The sequence below is a fragment of the Pristis pectinata genome, chromosome 25 (genome assembly GCF_009764475.1).
Source record: "Pristis pectinata isolate sPriPec2 chromosome 25, sPriPec2.1.pri, whole genome shotgun sequence".
Lineage (NCBI taxonomy): Eukaryota > Metazoa > Chordata > Chondrichthyes > Rhinopristiformes > Pristidae > Pristis > Pristis pectinata.
Genome location: NC_067429.1, coordinates 32,052,577 through 32,073,844, shown reverse-complemented (window position 1 = coordinate 32,073,844; position 21,268 = coordinate 32,052,577). Strand labels below are relative to the sequence as shown.

The window sequence follows — 21,268 nt, the reverse complement described above, 5'->3', positions numbered from 1 at the left end:
TAAATTTTCTACTTCACAAGCTACCTTCTCCCACCCTCTTTATTGCTCATGTACTAATTCATCTAATTATGTGGCCAGCACACGCTTTTAAGAATGAACTGCCATTTGGAAAACAATCACCATGCAAGATCAGGCCTTATCATACAAACCATATCCACTAGCCTCCCTAACCCACACCCTTCTCATCTCCAAAACTAACCACAAAATTCAAGCAAATTCCAGTTGCCTCCTCTTCCTCCATCCCTTTTTGTTGCTCTTTGCTCTAAGCCAATCTCTTAAACTCACCTCCTCCTTGAACCCCAATACATACATCTTCCTCCGTTTCAACTCTGCTCTTCATTAACCATTTTTATATATTTTAGCCATATAAAGCACATCACATTTGACACACTTCTTCAATCTCCTTTCAACTTCTACCACACCAAATTGTCAGCCAGTGGATTCACATTCGCCTTGCAGGCAATGGGTTCAAGCTACACTCAACATTCATATATAATCTCAGCAGTTTTTTGGATATGAAGGTATATGGATGGGATCAATGCAGGAAACTGGTGCTGGGAGGGTAAAAAGATCATCCATGATCTCATTGAACAGTAGAGCAGGCATGCAGGGTGAGTGGTTTTTTTCTGTTCCATTTCCTATGTTTTCCCATGTACAGTGCATCAGCCTGCTCCCTGGGATATATAAAAAGATATCTATTGAATTTTACCCTTTGAAACCCCCCTAAAGCCCATCTCTGAAAGACCTATGGATTTTGCCACTCCCAGATGTACTCCACAGGATCAGTATTTTGGTGAAAGCTGTAGTTTTAGCTGGTTTCTAGTCATCATCAGTTCTTGCTTTCCATTCATCAGACAGCGATCAGTAAAGTAGTTTGATTCCTTACATCAAAGGATCATCCGCTAAATGAGAGGATTAAATCACAGTTTGACAAAACAGCATCTCTATCTACTCTATCAAGTCCTTTCATTGTGTTAACCCCCCCAAAATATGTCATTTCATCCTTTTTTTGTCCTGACAGGCAGATGATCTGTTGAACCCAGCAACTAGGTGAGCAAGCACAGGTACAAGACCACTGCCCCTCAGAATCATCACTTCCTCTGAGAGAATCCCTTGCTTCTAAGCCTACCTCTCTGCAGCACAGTAGATCATATTTAACTCAAAGTATGAAAGAGCATACTTCATCACAGGTAAGTAACAAATTTCCATCATTATAAAGAAGCTAAAGCAAGGGAACAAGCAAACACCATCCATGCACGGGTTGCAAAGGAGTTTACTATGGACTCAGTAATGTTAGCAATCGACTCACACTATGGAAAAGCCGGGCAACTAATCACAGCAAGGGCTTGGTATAGATTAACGGTATCAAGCAACACAGGAACAGAAGACTCAGCAATGTCACCAGCACAGGCGGTGTACAGTGAGCAGGCCTATCAAGGAGTGACTGAAGTGAAATATCAAGATACCAGTCACTTTTAGAGCACTTCTTAAAATTAAGCACTTCCTCCACTGCCCCCACCCATGGATTAAAAATTTAAGTGAAAAGTAATATTTGTTGTCTAAATACAGTTTGGCTCAGTAAGTGGTGCTCATCTCCAGCTCAGCACAGTGCCATGAATCCAGTGCTAACAAGGTGTGCTGCACCACAGGCAGCCATCTTTTGAAGGAAACACTGAAACTAGCCTGCGCCTACAGTTAAGAGTTTTAAAAAGAGAATAAAAAAAATTAAAATCACAGGCACTTGGTCGCTTGCCTCATTAGCCATGGCATAGACTATGAGAGCAGGAAGGTTATGGTATGGAACGTGGGAGGCTGAAGGATAGGGGTGTCCTGACAAAATTCTGATTGGCAGAGAAGGAGATCAACAGGAAGGAAATGTTCCCCTAGCAGAGGTTTCAGAAACCAGAGGGCCTGGTTTAAGGTAAGGGGTAGGAATTTTGGAGGAGGAATTTTTTTCACCCAAGTGGTTGGAAACTGGAATGCACTGGCAGAAGAGGTAGTGGAAGCAGATACTCTCAGAACATCTGAGTATCTATCTGAGCACTTGAATTGGCAAAACATAGAAGGTATGGGCCAAGTGCTGGAAAATAGGATTAGCATAGATAGGTATTTGGCTGACATGGACATGATGGCCTGAAGGATCTGCTTCCATGCTGTGTGACTCTATGCTCCGAGCATTAGGCTCTATGGGACCTAGCGCAAGGCAATAAATATAAGAATAAATTCAAACTAAGTCTAATTCAGTAGTTAGTGTGTGAAATAAAAATATTCACAGGAAGCTGAGGCAAATTTCTAATGTTTTGGCACAAAAGAGAGCTTTTGTCTGTAGATAGCCGAACTAAATATATTCTAATGGCTGGGGAACAATCATACTTCAAAATCAAAGTTAGAAATCTATTCAACAGCTTTAGGTGTAGCAGTGTGCATAGTAGGGATTCCATCAGAAATGGCTCTCTCAGAGCAGGAGTTCACTGTGTCGGCACTGGTTTGAACTTGGTGGGCACAGTCTCAATTTGGGCTGCTCCTCATATTCCACTTGTGGAGCAGGTGGCCACATTTTCCCTGTGCTGTTCTCAGGGCACTGAGGGTTGCTCAGGCATTCCTGAGAAGGTTGCAGGCCAGGATGTCATTATTCAAGCCAGTTACCAGGTCGCAGTTGGTAATGTCTGCAGTCAGCCAAGAAGGGTGCACCAACCACTCCTACTCAACAGCACTTTCCCATGCAACACATGCCCTTTCACCTCTTCCCTTCCATAACCTATCCTATGGCAACCCTGGCCTTGCCCCATCATGGAATATTCCCTTTGTCCTATCCAACCTTCTTGCAACTTAAAACAAATATGTTTTCTTGCTTTCCCAGTTCTGACAAAGGGTCTCCAACTTCAAATGTTGACTGTTTCTCTCTCCATAGACGCTGTCTGACTTACTGAATACTTCTAGCATTTTGTTTTATTTCAGATCTCCAACATCTGCAGTTTTATTCTCTATAAATCCTAGAAATGTGTAAAAATGCAGCTGTTGCGCAGAACTTAGAAGCATTCTGAAGGTTAGCTTTGTAAAGGAATCCAACACTGAGAATGATCATCATGACTCATGAGATGTTCCATACATATGGCAGAATTTGAGACAGTGGGACCAGAGATTCTTTTTTCTTGGTTTTAGCTGCTTAGTTGAGACACTGTGATCGATTTTGTTCTTCCAATTTACAAATGCGATACCTTACAAATAACTGTTGAAATCTACAGGATTTGTATTGTGAAGTTAGTACTGTGATATGAACTGCCTGGAAACAACCTATAGCAACAACCTTAATGCACAATGGAAAAAGTGTAAATAACGTGAATTACAAGGACGATAGCTAGAACTGAGAGATAATGCATCAGAAAAAACTAACAAGCTGGTAAGTCTTTTTCCTCCAGAAAGGCAACTGTGGCATCCCAAATACACAAATCTAATGTAGTTTAAATGGGTAGATGTGGACAAATCTTACAAGGAGACCAAAACTGGGGCTGCAAGTACAAGACAATCAATCAGCCCCTTACAAATCCAGAGAGGTATCCAGGAAAAATTTCCTTAGCTAGAGTGGTGAAAATATTCAACTTCCACTGCACAGGCTGCCTGAGGTAACTAACATTAGAGAGGAAGCTAGACAAATATAAAGACATCTGGATAGTGCGAGATGAAAAGGAATCTAAGGAGGGTCATGCGTTGGGCTGAATGCCCTTTTTATAGCTATCATCCTTGTAATTCACTTTATTTACACTTTAGCCATTGTGCACTAAGATTGTTGCTAAATACTTTTTTGTGCTACATATAACAAACTTACCCCATGCAGAAACAAAAAAGGAAGTTGCTTTGAAATGTGAACAGCAAAGTAAAATGCTTTATGGCAAATGTCTGACATGCAGCAGGTCAAACTTCACAGGTTTTTGGAGTCAGAGTCACATAGCACACTGTACAAAGGTACACATGCAATCAACAATAAGACAGCCTCTTGGTGATGACTACTCACCTTCCTGTGATACTCCGCCCGAGGCCGCTCTGAAGTAAAGAAACTAGAAGTTGAGTTTTAGCATTGGGGCAAAACAACTAGCAAATGAGACTGGTAAACCTGACCATAGCTGACATCAATCCAAGGCATGGCCACGCGGCACAATTATAGATTTCTCAGAGCAATAAAACTGCCTTTTATGCGACAATGACAGTATTTGAAGAATGAGATTTAGGTGCAAACTAAAATATCATTCTCACTCAAATACACATTACAGTCTGTATGAGAAAAAATATATCATGATCACCACTACAGAACAGTTTTGTAACGATGCAAATTAGAGCATTTTCCTATAAATGACAGGAATTGGGGAATACAGTATACATTGTAAAACATCACAATGCTTCTCTCCCATAACGTATAAACATCATTTAGATAAAACAATAAAAGGAATTACCTACAGAACTGCAGTGTGCATCTAAAGTAAATCACATTACATGTGGGAAGAGAAAAACTTGTATCAATTTTGGATCGCACACAAGAATTGCTTTACAATAAGCATTCATGAAAGAGAAACAAGAACGAGAGGGGAAAGCCCAAAACAGCAAGGATCACAGAAATAGAGATGATTGTGGTAGCCAAGAAAGAGCCACCTGCAAAGGAGCTGGAAGTTATGGATGATAAATGAGTTACTTGAAAGGCAGAGACAGTCAAGAAAATGCCCAGTGATACTCACCCAACTTCATACATCAGTCTCTTTAACCACAGGTATCAAAACCTCCTGGTGAAGGCAACATATAAAGAAACCTGTGGCTAGTTTCCAGGGACATGCAAAATTATGAAAAAGGTGCAGGCCATAGGCCACCTTGTACTTACTCCATCATTCATTAAGATCAAGGCTGATGTGCGCAGAGGCTCAACTCTATTGTCTTGCCTGATCCCCCTCAGCCCAAAAATCTACCCAAGCCCCAAATGTACGTAATGGCTCAGGACTCAGAGCTCTGTGTTAAGGGGATTCCAAAGATTTACACAAAAATTCTTTCTCATCTCAGTCTGAAGTGGTCGATTCCTTATCCTGAGATTACATCTTTAATCAGTTTGTTGATTTTTGAAAAAAAAACAAGTGCAAGAAAGTCGAAATAAAAACGAAGTGCTGGAAATACTCAGTAGGTCAGGCAGCATCTGTGGACAGAGAAAACAGTCCACTGTTCAGGTCAATGGTGAGTGGGAGGGGTTGGAGACAACACAGAAAATCTCTGCGATAAGGTGGAGACCAAGGTTGTCCCAGTGATACAACACTTTTAAAGCTGTCTAGCCGTCATGTGTATTTGGATTTCCAGAAGGCATATGATATGGTGCCACATAAATGGTCACCTCAAAGGAACGTGCAGGGTTGGGGGTAATATATCAACAGAAGACAGCCATCAGGATAAATGAGTCGTTTCCAGATTAGCCATCAGTAACTAGTGGAGCTCAGGGGCTTCAGATATTTACAACCTACAATGAAGACTTGGATAAAGGGACCAAATGCTTTACAGCCCAATCCATTGATGATAATAAAGACTGGGGCTCTGGGGGGGTTGTAATTTGTGAGAACGACACGAAGAGTCTGCAATGAAAAATAGATGAGGGGGCAAGAAGTTGGCAGATGGAGAGCAAAGTGGGAAATTATGAGTTTATCCACTTTGGAAGGAAGAATAGAAAAGCAAATTGTTACTTAAATGGAATGAAACCATGTATGTTGCAAAAGCACCTGGGAATCCATGTACATACAGGTACAAGTAATTAGGAAAGCTAACTGCAAGGAGTATAAAAGTAGCAAAGTTTTAATCAAACTTTACAGGATAATGGCGTGACCACACTTGGGGTGATGTGTACAGTTCTGCTCTTAATATTTAAAGGAAGATACTTGCACTAGAGGCACGCAGACATGGTTTAGTAGGTTGATTCTAGGGATGAAAGGGTTAACACACAAAGGAACGTTGTCCAGGTTGCATCTATAAACATTGGTATATAGAAGAATTAGAGTGATCTGCTGGAAACACAAGATTCTGAGGGGGACTGACAGGATGGGTGTTGATTGGGGTATCTGGAACTGAGGGGCCGAATTTCAGAATAATGTCAGGCAAAGATCATAGAGATATACAGCAAAGAAACAGGCCCTTCTGCCCACCCATCGATCCATGCTGACCTTGCTGCCCATCTACATTAATCCCATTCTATGCCTTGCCTATTTAAGTGCCTGTCCAAAGAGGAAGAGGATTTTCTTCTCTCCCAAGAAGAACACCACAAAATATGAGAAGCAGGCTACCTGGCCCCTCAAGCCTGCCCTGCCATTCAATATGATCATGGCTGATCTACAATAGTCCTCCTCTGGGACAGTTCCCCATAACCTCCAATTTCTCGATCTTCCAAAAACCTATCCACCTTCACCTTAAATACTTTTAACGATCCAGCTTCCACAACTTTCTGTGGGAGAGAAGTCCAGAGATTCACCAGCCTCTGCGGGAAAAAAAAATTCTATGCACCTTGTTTTTAAATAACCAGCCCCTTATCTCGTAACTTTATCCCCTCGTTTAGAATTCTCTACACAAGAGAACCTGGGAAGTACAGACAGATATACATTTAACTTTCAGGGGGTCAGGGGAATGGGATCACAATAGCAAAGCTACGCTGAGGTCAAGATTAGGTCAGCCATGATTTTATTGGATGGTGGAGTCGCCTCGAGGGGCTTATTTGCCTACTCCTGCTTCATATGTTATTTTCTTATGAAGTTAATAAACGAATGACAGCAGTTAGAGGTGAAGAAAACAAAAGAGAACTCAGAGGCCGAACATAACAGCTACTGGACATCTGAAACAAAAGAGAATTCTGGAATACCCAGCAGATCACACAGCATCTATGAAGAGAGAAAAACTGAACTAATGTTACTGGTGGATGACTTTAAATTAGAACTGGCCAGATGGAAGACAAGCTGCTGCTCTGAGTCTACAATAGGCTTTGCTGGAAAAGTGTAGGAGGACATGGAGACCACAGAGTGGGAATGAGATCGAGAATTAAAGTTACAGGTAACTGGAAGCTCAGGGTCACCCTTGCAGACTGAACAAAGGAATTTTGCAAAATTGTGTTCGGTTTCTCCATTGAACAGGAGACCATCGTGAGCTATGAACACAGTACACAAGATTGAGAGAAGTGCAAGTGAATTGCTGCTTCACCCAGAAGGACAGTTTGAGTCCCTGAATGATCAGAAGAGAAGAGCTAGAAGGACAGGTGTTGTATCTACCATAACTGAAATGAAGAGAGATGTAAGAAGGGAAATTGCTAGTGGAGATGGAAGAGTGGACCAGAGAGTTGTTATGAAAATGGTCCCTTTGTAATGCCGGAAGTAGACAGTAGGGGAACATATGCCTGGTGGTGGAATCTTACTGCAGGAGGTGGAAGTTATCACTGGTGGGTTGGAAGATGAGGGAGGGGAAACCTTAGCCTTGCTCTAATTGGTAAAAGAGGGGTTACATATAAGTGTGAGATGCAAAGGAAAAGCAATTGAGAACCCCGTCAACTATGGTATCAGGAAATCCACAGTTAATGAAAAAGGAAGACATCTCAGAGACACTCTTGTGCAAAGTCTCATCATCAGAACAGATATAACAGAGCTAGGGAAACTGGAAGAATGGAATTGAATCCTTACAGGAAGCAGAGCGAGAGGAAATGCAGTCAAGATAGCTGTGGAAATCTGTGGGCTTATAATCATCTTGGTCAGTAAAGACTTTGTCCCCTGCTTCTAGACTCTACCATCAGGAGAAACATCATGATATTCACCCTCTTAACAAAAATTATTACATTTCAATGAGATCATCTCACATTTTTCTAAGCTCCTGACAGTAAAGGCCTATTCCTCTCAATCGTAGTCAGTTCTTCATCCCTCAAATCAATCCACTGAAGTTTCTTTGCACCTTGGAAAGTACACCTTTCCATGGCAAATACATATTTCCTTAAATAAACAGTCCAAAACTGTATTCAGTGCTCTCAGTGTGGCCTCACCAAAACAAAGGAGAAAGGCTTACATTATACGCTATCCCACTTTAAATAAAGGCAAGCATTCCTTTTGCATTTTCAATCACTTGCTGAACCTACGTGATTACTTTGTTTCTTGTGCAAGGTCATGCAGATTTCTCCAAACACCAATAATGACTACTGGAGCATACCAGAGGCTGGGTATCCTGCAGTAAGTGACTCCCCTCTCAACACCAGAGCTTTTCCACCACCTTCAAGGCATGCCAGGAGTGTGATGGATATACTACCAGGAGTGCAGCTCCAACAACTTATTAACCTTTTGAGAGCAATTCCAACAGTCTCATTTCACCCTCCTTATTTCCTTGTCCTCTTGCAACCAATGGTGATGTAAGCAGCTCTATGTAATGTGAAAAAATTGCCAGCAGCTCATCACAACAATCCACAAGCTCTCAATCCTGAGGTAGCATCAGCATATCTAAAGATGTGTAATAAAATACAATGCCTGTGTGTCCAGTGCATAGCTCAGTAATGAAACAACGTAGAAATCTGGAATTTTGCATGCAAGTTAGATTTAGCATGAGGATGTGAACTACACTCCTAGTTTTTTCTAAAAACCCCATTGGGGGCCCTTAACAGCCCTAAGGGGGCCTAATTTTAATTTTCTCCATTGAAATCTGCATATTTATCTTTTAAACTCCCTTTAGATTTGACAAATGTGGAGACTCCAACATGTAACATTGGTCAGGGAACTGCAAAGGAAAAAATTCTAAAAGATTGCAAACTTACTGTCTGGGATGAATGTACAATGGTTCACTGAAGCATTAGGTCCAGTGTTGCAAGATCTTAGCCACGATAATAAATGGGAGGTATTACTTTAGTGTTAGCTGGAGATCTTCATCAAACGCTACCAGTAATTCCACAAGATACTAAAGCAGATGAATTGAAAACCTATATTAAAGAGTCCTATGTTTCAAAAAATGTTAAATGATTACATTTAAAAAAACAATGTACGGACACAGTTAACAGGCGATCCATTTTGCTTCCAATTTACTCAAATTAGGAAATGTGGAAATTAAACACAAAGATTCAGCAGGAATAATTTTGATGAACGGCTTGGGTCAAACTGTTACATCACTTCATGATCCGATGCAAGCTGTCTTCCCAAATGTCACTCAATACTATTTGAGTTACCAATGTTTGCATGAAAGAGCAATTTTAGCACCAAAAAAAAATGATGCAATACAGGCCATGCAAAAGTATCTTCTTTTAAAGCTTCCTGGACAACCTGTACAATATAAATATATTGACAATGTGACAGACATTGATGAGGTTATACATTTTCCTGTTGAATTTTTAAATTGTTGCCACCTGGTGTGCCATCACAATCTTGACTTAAAAAAGCTTCAATCATGCTAATAGGGAATTGTGATTCATGAGTATTATGTAACGGTACAAGATTATCAGTTAAAAAATCACTACTACATGTAATTGAGGCTACAATAATGACTGGTAATGCTAAAGGGGAAAGCATTTGCTGATACCAATTATCCCACCTGATCTACGATTTCAATTCAAGCAACTTCAGTTCCCTGTTCAACTTAGTTTTGCTATGAGCATTAACAAGGTGCAAGTCAACCACTAAAAGTTGTTAGCCATAATCTCAAAACTTTTCCCATGGTCAGCTACATGCTGGTTGCTCCAGAGCTGGAGATAAAAATAATCCATACTTTTTTTATTCAGATTCAAAATAATGAAATACAATGCATTCTGAAGAACTTCAACAGTGAAATTAAGTAAATTTACGCATTGTATTTTCAGTGTGCATGTTTTTAATTGGTAAATTTAGTTAAACAACATAATTTTAATCCCCTAATTATATTATTCACAGAATAATTATATATTTAAGTGAGATTTTAATTTCACTTACAGGAAGTGTTATAAAACCCAATTGCATGGAAATAACTGCAAGCATCATGACTGCCAGCATCATAATTCTTAGAACACTGGGTATAGCAGCTAGTTTATTTAATAACAAAATAAATATGATGAAAATCCGAAGCCAAATACGGAAAATGTTGTAAGCTTTCAGAGGTTCGGAGAACTGTAATCCTTCAGTCACAATAAAGACTTGCATCCAAACTATTCTCTTTCAGATATTGATCACCTGGCTACAAAATTCCAGCATTTTCTAGAATTCGCTATCATACAACCAACATAATACTCAACCAAAGACTATTGCCAAGTGTTAATTGACAAAAATATGGAAAGCATCAGCTCCACTAATTGGTACAAGAGCTTTATGCAGACACAAATGATTATGACTTACAGGAGAGCCAGGAAAAAAATTGCAAGTATGTAACTGAATAAAGAAAATGAAATACTGCTTAATTCACAGGAGTCAAACCAATGAAGTCAATTTTCCTTTGCCAAATGGGTTATGGAAATAGGGATGTCATGCAAGGAAGCTCATGCTGGTTATTATATATAACTATATAATATTGAGCTACAGTACTGACAGCCTGCAAGGCTAAAATGCTATTAAAAAGTGAAAAGATGGCAGTGACAATTGTTGAATGGACTTTAGCATAGATAAGTTTAATTTGCAACAGACTAAGAGTTAAACATCAAAAGACAAAGACAAATGGTAACTTCAACCTTAACTGAGTAACATCTGAATCAACAGCATGCACACAGAGTGCAAAGATATGGTATCCATATTGACCCCATATAAAGAAAAATAAAAATTACAATGCGTTGGAACTCCATGGGGAACTTTAGTCTAGGCACAATGGGGTTAGAACATGCATGCTAGTATTTTGTCATGATGTCTAGAGCCACCTTTGGGATACGAACACCGTTGGTCCCTTTAATTCATTTCCTTTGGATGATGGTGGCTACGTTGCATTATCTTATTAATTAATTTAGTTCCATGCATTTGCCAAACATATCAGAGGGGAAACAAGCCTCTTAAGTGAAAACAGACACATTCAGAACACCAGTGAAGGGACCATCAGAACCTTCACCTCCAACCAACTCTTAGCAAGGATGTATCATGGCACAATAACATTAAGAATACAGATGTGAAAAAAGTGATGGAGACAGTGATAAGATAGAGAGAAGCAGTCAAATAAAGTGCTATTGATCCCTTGGGTATGATTCGACAAACCTACCTCAGTTTTCTGAAATGTAAATTTGTGTCTGACAGCAATGGCACAATGACTTACCACCAAACAGTCCCACGTCCTGCAGGCTCTCGACACTCAGCTTTTCAGACACCCACCGCTAGGCCAGCAATTTCCAAAAAAAAAAGTGAAAAAGAGAACTACCATTAACATTTTGCCATATACCTCTGTGGGTTTTTTTTTTACAAGGCTTTCCCTGCCCTGAAAAGAAACAAACAGCAATATCAGAAGCTGATGAACATCATGTAGTGTCCAACAGTCACACTGCCATCACACAGTCACACTGCCATCACAGAGATACCGAAAACCTGCCTCCTGTGTGGGTCAGAGGGACAATAAAGATGAATACCACCCTCCCCATCAGAAATGGCAGAAGGGAGTGATTCAACAAATTCCACACCCCACATTATACAAGGCCACGATGAAGGAGGGTGCCACAAATTGGAAGAATAGATATGTTATCAAGAAGAATAACCCATTGACCTTAAGTACAGTATCTGGAGGACTTTGTGCCAAAGTAAAGAACACCTAGACTGACAGTTTATTGTGGATTTTTTCTTCTTGTCATTATTAAAAAGAATATAAAATGAGTTGTTACGGACTCAGTGAATGTCCCTTTAAGATAGAGTTAGTTGTGTGTGTGTGTGTGTGTCGTGCTTACATCAACAGAAGATTACGGACGTAATGACGTTGTTGAAGAGGTCAGTCGAAGGGAGAGGGAGAGGGAGAGGGAGAGGGAGAGGGAGAGGGAGAGGGAGAGGGAGAGGGAGAGGGAGAGGGAGAGGGAGAGGGAGAGGGAGAGGGAGAGGGAGAGGGAGAGGGAGAGGGAGAGGGAGAGGGAGAGGGAGAGAGGGAGAGGGAGAGAGGGAGAGGGAGAGGGAGAGAGGGAGAGAGGGAGAGGGAGAGGGAGAGGGAGGGAGAGACACTAGCCTGCTAGTTTCTCTATCGATGGATGAGAAACAATAACTGTGTTTGCCATTGAAATCCATGTATGGAAATTGGAAGTAATCCGGTGGAGTTCACTTTGTTGCTGACCTGTAGAAGGAAACAGGTATTTGTGTGGACGACCACGATTCAGATGCTTTTCAGGGTGAGGAAGTCACTACCGAGTAAACACTGAGGTGTCATTTGGGTTCCATCATAGAACATTTGGATTTCGTAATTACTCTCCCTATGTTCTCTACATCTACGTCTTATCTTCAGTCAATGGTGGTTGTTGAAGGAGCCTTTGCTCATGTTTCACCTTATGGCTTGCGGAACTGAACTTTAATAACCATTCCTGGACTTGGAGTTTGGGACTTTGCCACACACACACACATACACACACACACACACACACACGCACGAAGAGTTTAGTTTTTGGGGTTAATGTTCAAGGTTTAACATTTTTGAATTCTAACATAGTAACATTTTTACTTTTTTTTGTATTATTACAAGTAGTGATTAATAAAATAGTTTTTAAACACTGAATCATGACTCAGTGTGTTTCTTTTGTTGCTGGTTCGTAACAGAGTGAATTGTAGTTCATTTGCCTGTGTGGTAGTGGGCATTCAGTAGAGAAACGCTCTATCTCTGAATTCTTTTGTTTAATAAGACACTTTGACTCACTGCCACAACAGCCCTCACTAAGATACTCAGAAAAAGACAGTCTACGAGATTTGTCGGCTTTCAATCACCTTAAATCTCTACAATGGCTTCTCTTTACGAAAAAAATGATCTCATTAAGTTTATTGCTCTCACTTGACCCCTGGCTCCCAGTTATTTCTGGCTCTGCTGAGAAGACATCCAGACGTTGCATATATTTCCTTTTCCCATTATAATTATAAACGTATTTATGGTCGGTGATAGGCAGATACTATTACAATGGTTCAAAGGCATTTGGACAAGTATTTGGATAGGAAAGGAACAGAGGGTTATGGGATAAGTTAGGTAAATGGGATTAGCATAGACAGGCATCACAGTCAGCATGAACAAGGTGGGTCGAAAGGATCCATTTCTGTGCTGTCCATTCAATGATACGAGGCGGTACAGTATTGAAACAAATAAGGAACAACATAAATGCATGAACTGAAATGAAATTAGACTTACCAAAAATGACATGGAAAAGCTGGACTGTCACTAAACAGGCACTTCCATTAGGAGATCTAATATAAAACAGAACTTCATTATAAACACTTCAGGAAGAAAGTGCACAATTATACCATGTGAAAAGATTTACCGGCCAGGCATCAACGGCAGATATTATTGCTCCCTTTCTATTCCCTTTTCCAAATTAAAAGATCATGAACTTGTTGTGTTTCCCATACTCCATTACATCACACTGATATTCAACTCAAACAAGACATTCATCACAGTATCTCACACGATGTGCCAACAAGGTGGCAGACTTTGTCTTGACATTGTGCTCTCAATAGTGAAAGACCAACTAATTAGAAGAGGTAAACATCTGGCAGATTTCGCAAATGATATATTTCATGTTTCTCCGGACATGGAAATAGAATCATTCCTACTTCCTTCACATTCAAAATTATTCTACTCAACTCAAGTATAACACTGGTCAGATGAACCTTTCTTTGTCGCCAGCACTTCCAGAATAAGTACAAAAACACTGCCTCAGCAAGGATATGGGTACCAGGATAAATAAAGAGAAGAAAATGCACAAACAACAAGCAGAGAGAACTAGTAGAAAGTATTGTATACTTCAAAAATAGGGAAGAGATCAGATGGGACAAATGTAAGATGATCTAAAATAAATTTGGATTTGGGTCATGTATGTGAAAATTCAGCAGGGTAATCGATGAGCTATAGGCAAAACAAAGCAAAATGAAGGGAAAGGTCAGCGACTACAAAATTCATTTATGTAGTAATGAATGGTTGGCATGGATCAGTTGGTCCGAAGGGCCTGTTTCCGTGCTGTATGGCTTTAGCATTATCTTTTCCAGATTATACTTTCCAGATTACAATACATTGACAAATGTTTCCTTGTCAAGTTGTGACAACTAAAAATTCAAATATATTTTTCCATTTAGAGGTGTAACATAAAACACACCATAAACACAAACTTGATGATGAAAGTGTAACAAATTGTGCTTGCAATGACAAGCTATTTGCTGCTTGGACACACACATAATGACTAATTCTCCTGTAGTGCTCTTTTAGAGTGTTGCTATAAAAACTAGATCATGTTATCTCAAAGCATGGATGTCAGTGGTGACTCTCAACCCAACCAGGTTTTCATTGCACATTTTTAAGGGCTATTCATGATTTGTTAGATCTTCTGCAGCACATTGTGGGCTAGACTTCCAGTTCTTAAATCTGTTCCTATTGAACAGGGACTACAATTTCGGTGCTTGAAACCGCCATACAATGCGTGTTTCAGTGGTAATCCTCCAGGATATGCTGCACAAATTGGAGCTACAGATCAGGTGTCAGAGGCTGCATAAATATTGTTGGAGGTAGGATTAAAGGGCAGGCATAAAAGGGCTCATACTTGTGTTTTCCTTCCTCAGAATTCATAGGAACAAATGCACCTAAGTGTATTGATGAGGCAGTGAGGTTGATGTAATCAATGTGGTCTTCAGTGAGGTGTTTGACAAGGTCTTGCATGGGAGACCAGTCCCAAAAGTTACAGCCCATGGAATCCAAAGCATTTAGGCAAATTGGATTCAAAACTGACTTGGTAATAGGAAGCAGGGGTGATAATGGTGGGTTATTTTTGTGATTGGAAACTTGTGAGCAACGGTGTACCACAGGGATTGGTGCTGGGACCCTTGTTATTTCTGATATACAAGAATGATATGGACATACATGTAGGAGGTATGATAAGTAAGGTTGCATATGACACAAAAATTGGTGCTGTTGATAATGTGGAGGATAATCATAGACTACAGATGATATTGATCAGTTGGTAAGATAGGTCAAGAAATGGTAGGTAGAACTTAATCCTGGTAAGTGAGAGCTGATACACCTTAGAACCATAGAAAAGTACAGCACAGAAAACAGGCCATTCGGCCCTTCTAATCTGTGCCAAAACATTATCCTGCTAGTCCCATTTACCTGCCCCCAGCCCATACCCCTCCAGACCTCTCTTGTCCATGTATCTATCCAATTTACTCCTCAAAGTTAAGAGCGAGCCCGCATTTACCACATCAGATGGCAGCCCATTCCACACTCCCACTACTCTTTGAGTGAAGAAGTTCCTTCTAATGTTCCCCCTTTCACCCTAAAGCCATGTCCTCTCGTACTTATCTCTCCTAATCTAGGTGGAAAGAGCCTACTTGCATTAACTCTGTCTATGCCCCTCATCATTTTGTAAACCTCTATCATATCTCCCCTCATTCTTCTCCGCTCCACGGAATAAAGTCCTAACATGCTCAGTCTTTCCCTGTAACTCAACTCCTGAAGACCCGGCAACATTCTTGTAAATCTCCTCTGCACTCTTTCAATCTTACCGACATCCTTCCTGTAGTTCGACGACCAGAACTGCACACAATATTTTAAATTTGGTCTCACCAATGAGTTATACAACCTCACCAAAACATTCCAACTCCTATACTCAATACTTTGATTTATAAATGCCAGGATGCCAAAAGCCTTTTTTACAACCCTGTCTACCTGTGACTCTACTTTCAGGGAATTATGTATCTGAACTGCCAGATCCCTTTGTTCCTCTGCACTCCTCAGTGCCCTACCATTTACTGTGTATGTCCTCCCTTGATTTGTCCTTCCAAAATGCAACACCTCACACTTGTCTGCATTAAATTCCATCTGCCATTTTCTGGACCATTTGGTCCAGATCCCTATGCAAGCTTTGAAAGCCTTCCTCGCTGTCCACTACACCTCCAATCTTAGTGTCATCCGCAAACTTACTAATCCAATTTACCACATTATCTTCTAGATCATTGATACATACAACAAACAATTGCCCCAACACAGATCCCTGAGGCACACCACTAGTCACAGGCCTCCAATCAGAGAAACAACCATCCATAACCACTTTGTCTTCTCCCACTCAGCCAATTTCGAATCCAGTTTACAACCTTTCCATGGATACCCATTGACTGAACCTTCTGAACTAATCTCCCATGTGGGACCTTGTCAAAGGCCTTACTAAAGTCCATGTAGACAACATCCACAAACTTACCTTCATCTACTTTCTTAGTGACCTCCTCAAAAAACTCCACAAGATTCGTTAAACACGATCTACCACGCACAAAGCCATGCTGACTATCCTTAATCAACCACAAACCACCTGGAGAGGATTAATAAGACTAGGAAATGCACAATGAATGACAGGGCCCTGCGGAGTTTTGAGGAACATAGTGACTTTAGTTTACAAGTCCAAGGATCCTCGAGGGTGGAACTACAAGTAGATAAGGTGGTGAAGGCATACAGGATACTTGCCCTCATTGGCCAAGGCATACAACATAACAGCATGGAGGTTATAAAACGTTGGTTAGGCTACAGCTGAAGTACTGTGCATAGTTCTGGGGATCACACCATGGGAAAGACATGATTGCACTGGAAGAGGGTGCAGATGAGATTCACCAGGATGTTGTCTGAGATAAGCTTTTCAGTTAAGATGAGAGCCTGCACAGGCAGGGGTTGTTTTCTTTGGACTAGAGGAAGTGGATGGTGGGATCAGATAAAGATGTACAGAATGATAAGAGGCATACATAGGATAGATAATAGTAAACTTTTCCCCACAACAGAGCTGTCTAGACATAGCTTCAGGATAAGGGGCAAGAGGTTTAGAGGGGATCCAGGAAAAGCTTCTGCAGAGGGTGGTTGAAATGTGGAACTCTCTGCCTGAGGGGGTGGTGGAGTCAGGTACTGGAGCACTTAAGAAATATCTAGATGCGCACTTGATTCACTAAGGCATGCTTTCTACTAATTTCTCACTTCCAATAAAGATCCTTAAAGTTAACCAAATGCAAGTGTTAAAGCGTTACTCAGTCAAGGTATCTACTCTAGCAATTTCAGCAGTGAAGTGTTAACAGATCGAATAATTAACACTGGTGTTTGCATGAATGGTAGCTTCACAATAATGAGGAGCTGTTAAGTTATTTAATTGGAAAATATCTACATTGAATATAGTTCTTGGAACAAGTAAATTCAACACCGTTGATAAAATTGAGTGGCAAACATCCTTATCTTTGAAACTTGTGTTTGCATTACGGACAGGGAAAACATTTCAGGCTGAAGACTCTTCCTTCAGTTCGGGGCATGGTGGTGCAGTATTTAGTGATGCTGCCTCAGCTCCAGAAAGCTGTGTTTGGTCCAGAGCTTGGTGCTGTCTGTGTGTAGTTTGCACGTTCTCACTGTATTCGCTTGGACTTCTGCTGGGTGTTCCTGCTGTTAAATGTCTACCGTAAATATCCCCTTAATGCAGTTTCCAAAAGAATCAAAAAGGAGTTGACAAAGTGAAACATCAATGTGATGTCAATTGCTTACAAACACCCTGACTGTTCACCTTTATGCATGTCATCAGGCTTCACTTTACAGGCTACAAATATGTCTCAATAGCTCCCTTATGGTTGCTCCCCAGTAGTGAAAACTAATGGTTGCTGGGTGTCTACAGGAATGATAGCCCTAATAGGACCTGCTTTTGGTTGCAGCATTCCACCATGAGCGGGTACAGGATGGGGATGGGACAATTAGCTGCCTGACCTAGGCAACAGGAGTACTTGAGGCCCAGTGGTGAGAGGACAGCACACTCAGGCTCAACACCACTGGCACTCTCAGCGCCAGGCAACCCAGATGCTACAACCGCTGTTAATGTCTTCACACCCAAACCAACTCTCATGATCAAATACCGCAATACAGATGAGGCAGTTTTCTCTTAGGAGTCACCAACTGTATTGGAGACATCCATACCAGAATGGGGCTCATGAACCACAAAAGCTGATGTTCAACACAGAGCTGACCAGAAGACTCAAACCATCTCAAATGCCAGAAAGGAGATTTGAAAACAATGTCACAGCTAAGTTGGAACATTATTGTCACTCGTACTGAAGTACAGTGAAAAACTTGTCTTGCATACCATTCATACAGATCAATTCATTACACAGCACATTGAGGTAGCACAAGGTAAAACAGCACAGAATGCAGAGTAAAATGTTACAGTACAGAGAAAGTGCAGTGCAGGCAGGCAGACAGACAATCAGGTGCAAGGTTATAATGAGGTAGATTGTGAGGTCAAGAGTCCATCTTATCCTACTGGGGAACCATTCAGTTGTCTTATAACAGCAGGATAGAAGCTGTCCTTGAGCTTGGTGGTACGTGCTTTCAGACTTTTGTATCTTCTGCCCAATGGGAGAGTGGAGAAGAGAAAATGTCCTAGATAAAATTTAGTTTTTTTTAAAATTTTATTTACAGTGTGGTAACAGGCCCTTCCAGCCCAACGAGTCCATGTCACCCATTTTAAACCCAATTAACCATACATCTTTGCAACGTTGTGGAGGAAACCGGAGCACCCGGAGGAAACTCACGCAAACATGGGAGTACATACAAACTCCTTACAGACAGCGACGGGAATTGAACCCTGATCGCTGGCGCTGTAATAGCGTCGCGCTAACCGCTACGCTACCGCGCCACCCTGGCGCACATTATGTACACCCCAGCATACACATAGTCTGGCACTCCTAGATGGGTGGGGTCTTTAATTATATGAGACAGTGAGAAGTATAGACAGAGTCCACAGAGGGGAGGCTGGTTTCTGTAATGTGCTGAGCTGTGTCCACAACTCTCTGTAGTTTCTTGAGGTTCATGACCTATCTTACCAACCGATCAATATCATCTATAGTTTAGAGCAGTTGCCATACCAAGCCTTATAGGATACCAAGCAAGCTTTCTATGGTGCATCGATAAAAGTTGGTGAGTGTCAAAGGGGACATGCCAAATTTCTTTAGCCTCCTGAGGAAGTAGAGGCACTGGTGAGCTTTCTTGGCTATGGCATCTACATGGTTGGAGCAGGACAGGCTATTGGTGATGTTCACTCCTAGGAACTTGAAGCTCTTAACCCCCTCGACCTCAGCACCGTTGACGTACACAGGTGCATGTACACTGCGCCCCTTCCTGAAGTCAATGACCAGCTCTTTTGCTTTGTTGACATTGATGGAAAGGTTGTTGTCATGACACCATGTTACTCGGCTCTCTGTCTCCTTCCTGTACTCCAAAACATCGTTATTTGAGATCCGGCCCACTACAGTGGTATTATCTGCAAACTTGTAGATGGAGTGAGAGCAGAATCTGGCCACGCAGTCACAAGTGTATAGGGAGTAGCATAGTGGGCTGAGGATACAGCCTTGTGGGGTGCCAGTGTTGAGAATAATCGTGCTGGAGGTGTTGCTGCCTATCCTTACTGATTGCGGTCTGCTGGCCAGGAAGTCAAGGATCCAGTTGCAAGGGAGGGGTTGAGTTCCAGGTCTCGGAGCGTGGTGATGCATTTGCTTGGAATTATAGTATTGAAGGCAGAGCTGTAGTCAATAAACAATAGTCTAACGTAGGTGTCTTTAGTGTCCAGATGCTTCAGAGATGAGTGTAGGGCCAGGGAGACGGCATCCGCCATAGACCTGCTTCAGTGGTAGGTGAATTGCAGTGTGTTGTGCCATGACCTGCCTCTCAAAGCACTTCATGATGGTGGATGTCAGAGCCACCAGGCGGTGGTCATTGAGGCAGGTTACCTTGTTTTTCTTAGGTACTGGGATGATAGCAGTCTTCTTAAATTAGGTGGGAACCTCAAAGCTAAAGGGAGAAGGCAGTTCCAAGAACATCCCCATTTTCTAAAGTGACAGACTCAGTAGGTACAATCAAAAGGCTAAGTTCCAATGAAGGGTCATTGACCTGAAACACTGAATCTGTTTCTCTGTCCACAGGTGGGCATTTTCTGTTTTGTTTCAAAATTTTAACATAGAAAACAGAAGAACAGGAACAGGAGTAGGCTATTTAGTTCTTTGAGCCCCAGTACAATCACGGCTGATCCTCTACCTCAATACCATATTATTGCTCTATCCCCAAACCCCTTGATGCCTTTTATATTCAGAAATCTGTCCAACTCCTTAAACAAATCCAGTGATTTGACCACCACAGTCTGAAGTAGTAGATAATTAAACAAGTTTACCAATCTCTGAATGAAGAATTTTTCTTCACCTCAGTCCTAAATGAACACCATTGCATCCACTATTTCAATGGTACCTCTCAGTACTCTCGGATACAGAATATTCCGTTTAGGGGATTAAACAACTTTTGGTTCCATTAATTTCTTCAGAACTATTCATACAGATTTCCTTTAATCTCTACTTTTTATTAAACTCTTGGCTCCTTAACATTTCCAGGAAGACATTTGCTTCCTCTTCTGTGAAGGCACGCCCAAAGTATTCATTTACTTGCTTTGCCATAATTTCCCCATTATAAATTCTCCCATTTCTGACTGTGAGGAACCTGCATTGTCTCTGCCAAGACTTTGTACTTTCACCTACAAACACCGTGGATCATGCATCCCAGTCTCCTCCCATCACCAAAGCCAAACTTCAATCAAGTGAGAATGCAGCAACACCTCTGCCACGATTATCCTCAACACTGGTACCCCACAAGGCTATGTTCTCAGCCCCTTACTTTACTCCCTATACACACATGACCGTGTGGCCAGATTCTGCTCTAACTCCACCTACAAATTCTCAAACAACAATGAGATGAAGTACAGGAAGGAGATAGAGAGCCTAGTGGCATGGTGTCAAGACAACAATCTTCCCCTCTGTCAGCAAAACAAAAGAACTGCTCATTGACTTCAGGAAGCAGGACAGAGTACACTCCTCCATATGTATCAATGGTTCAGAGGTGGAGATAGTTGAGAACTTCAAATTCCTAGGAGTAACTATCACCAATAGTTTGTCCTGGTCCAGCCACGTGGATGCTATGGCCAATAAAGCACACGAGCACCTCTACTTGCTCAGAAGGTTAAGGAAACTCGACATGTCCCCGATGACCCTCACCAATTTTTATAGATGCACCATGGAGAGCATTCTATTCAGGTAGATCACAGGCATTTCCGTGCTGTTTTCTCTAGATGATTCTATAACCC

At 41.3% G+C, this 21,268-nt stretch overlaps 1 protein-coding gene across 1 annotated transcript in view; it reads right to left on the bottom strand.

Moving 5' to 3' along the window:
* Positions 1-21,268, bottom strand: part of strada (STE20 related adaptor alpha) — a 54,704-nt gene that overhangs the window by 25,701 nt on the left and 7,735 nt on the right. The window contains 3 exon segments of the mRNA XM_052038445.1: positions 4,013-4,041; positions 11,230-11,287; positions 13,276-13,331. Of these exon segments, the coding sequence (XP_051894405.1) occupies positions 4,013-4,041; positions 11,230-11,287; positions 13,276-13,287 (99 nt within the window). The 5' untranslated portion in view covers positions 13,288-13,331.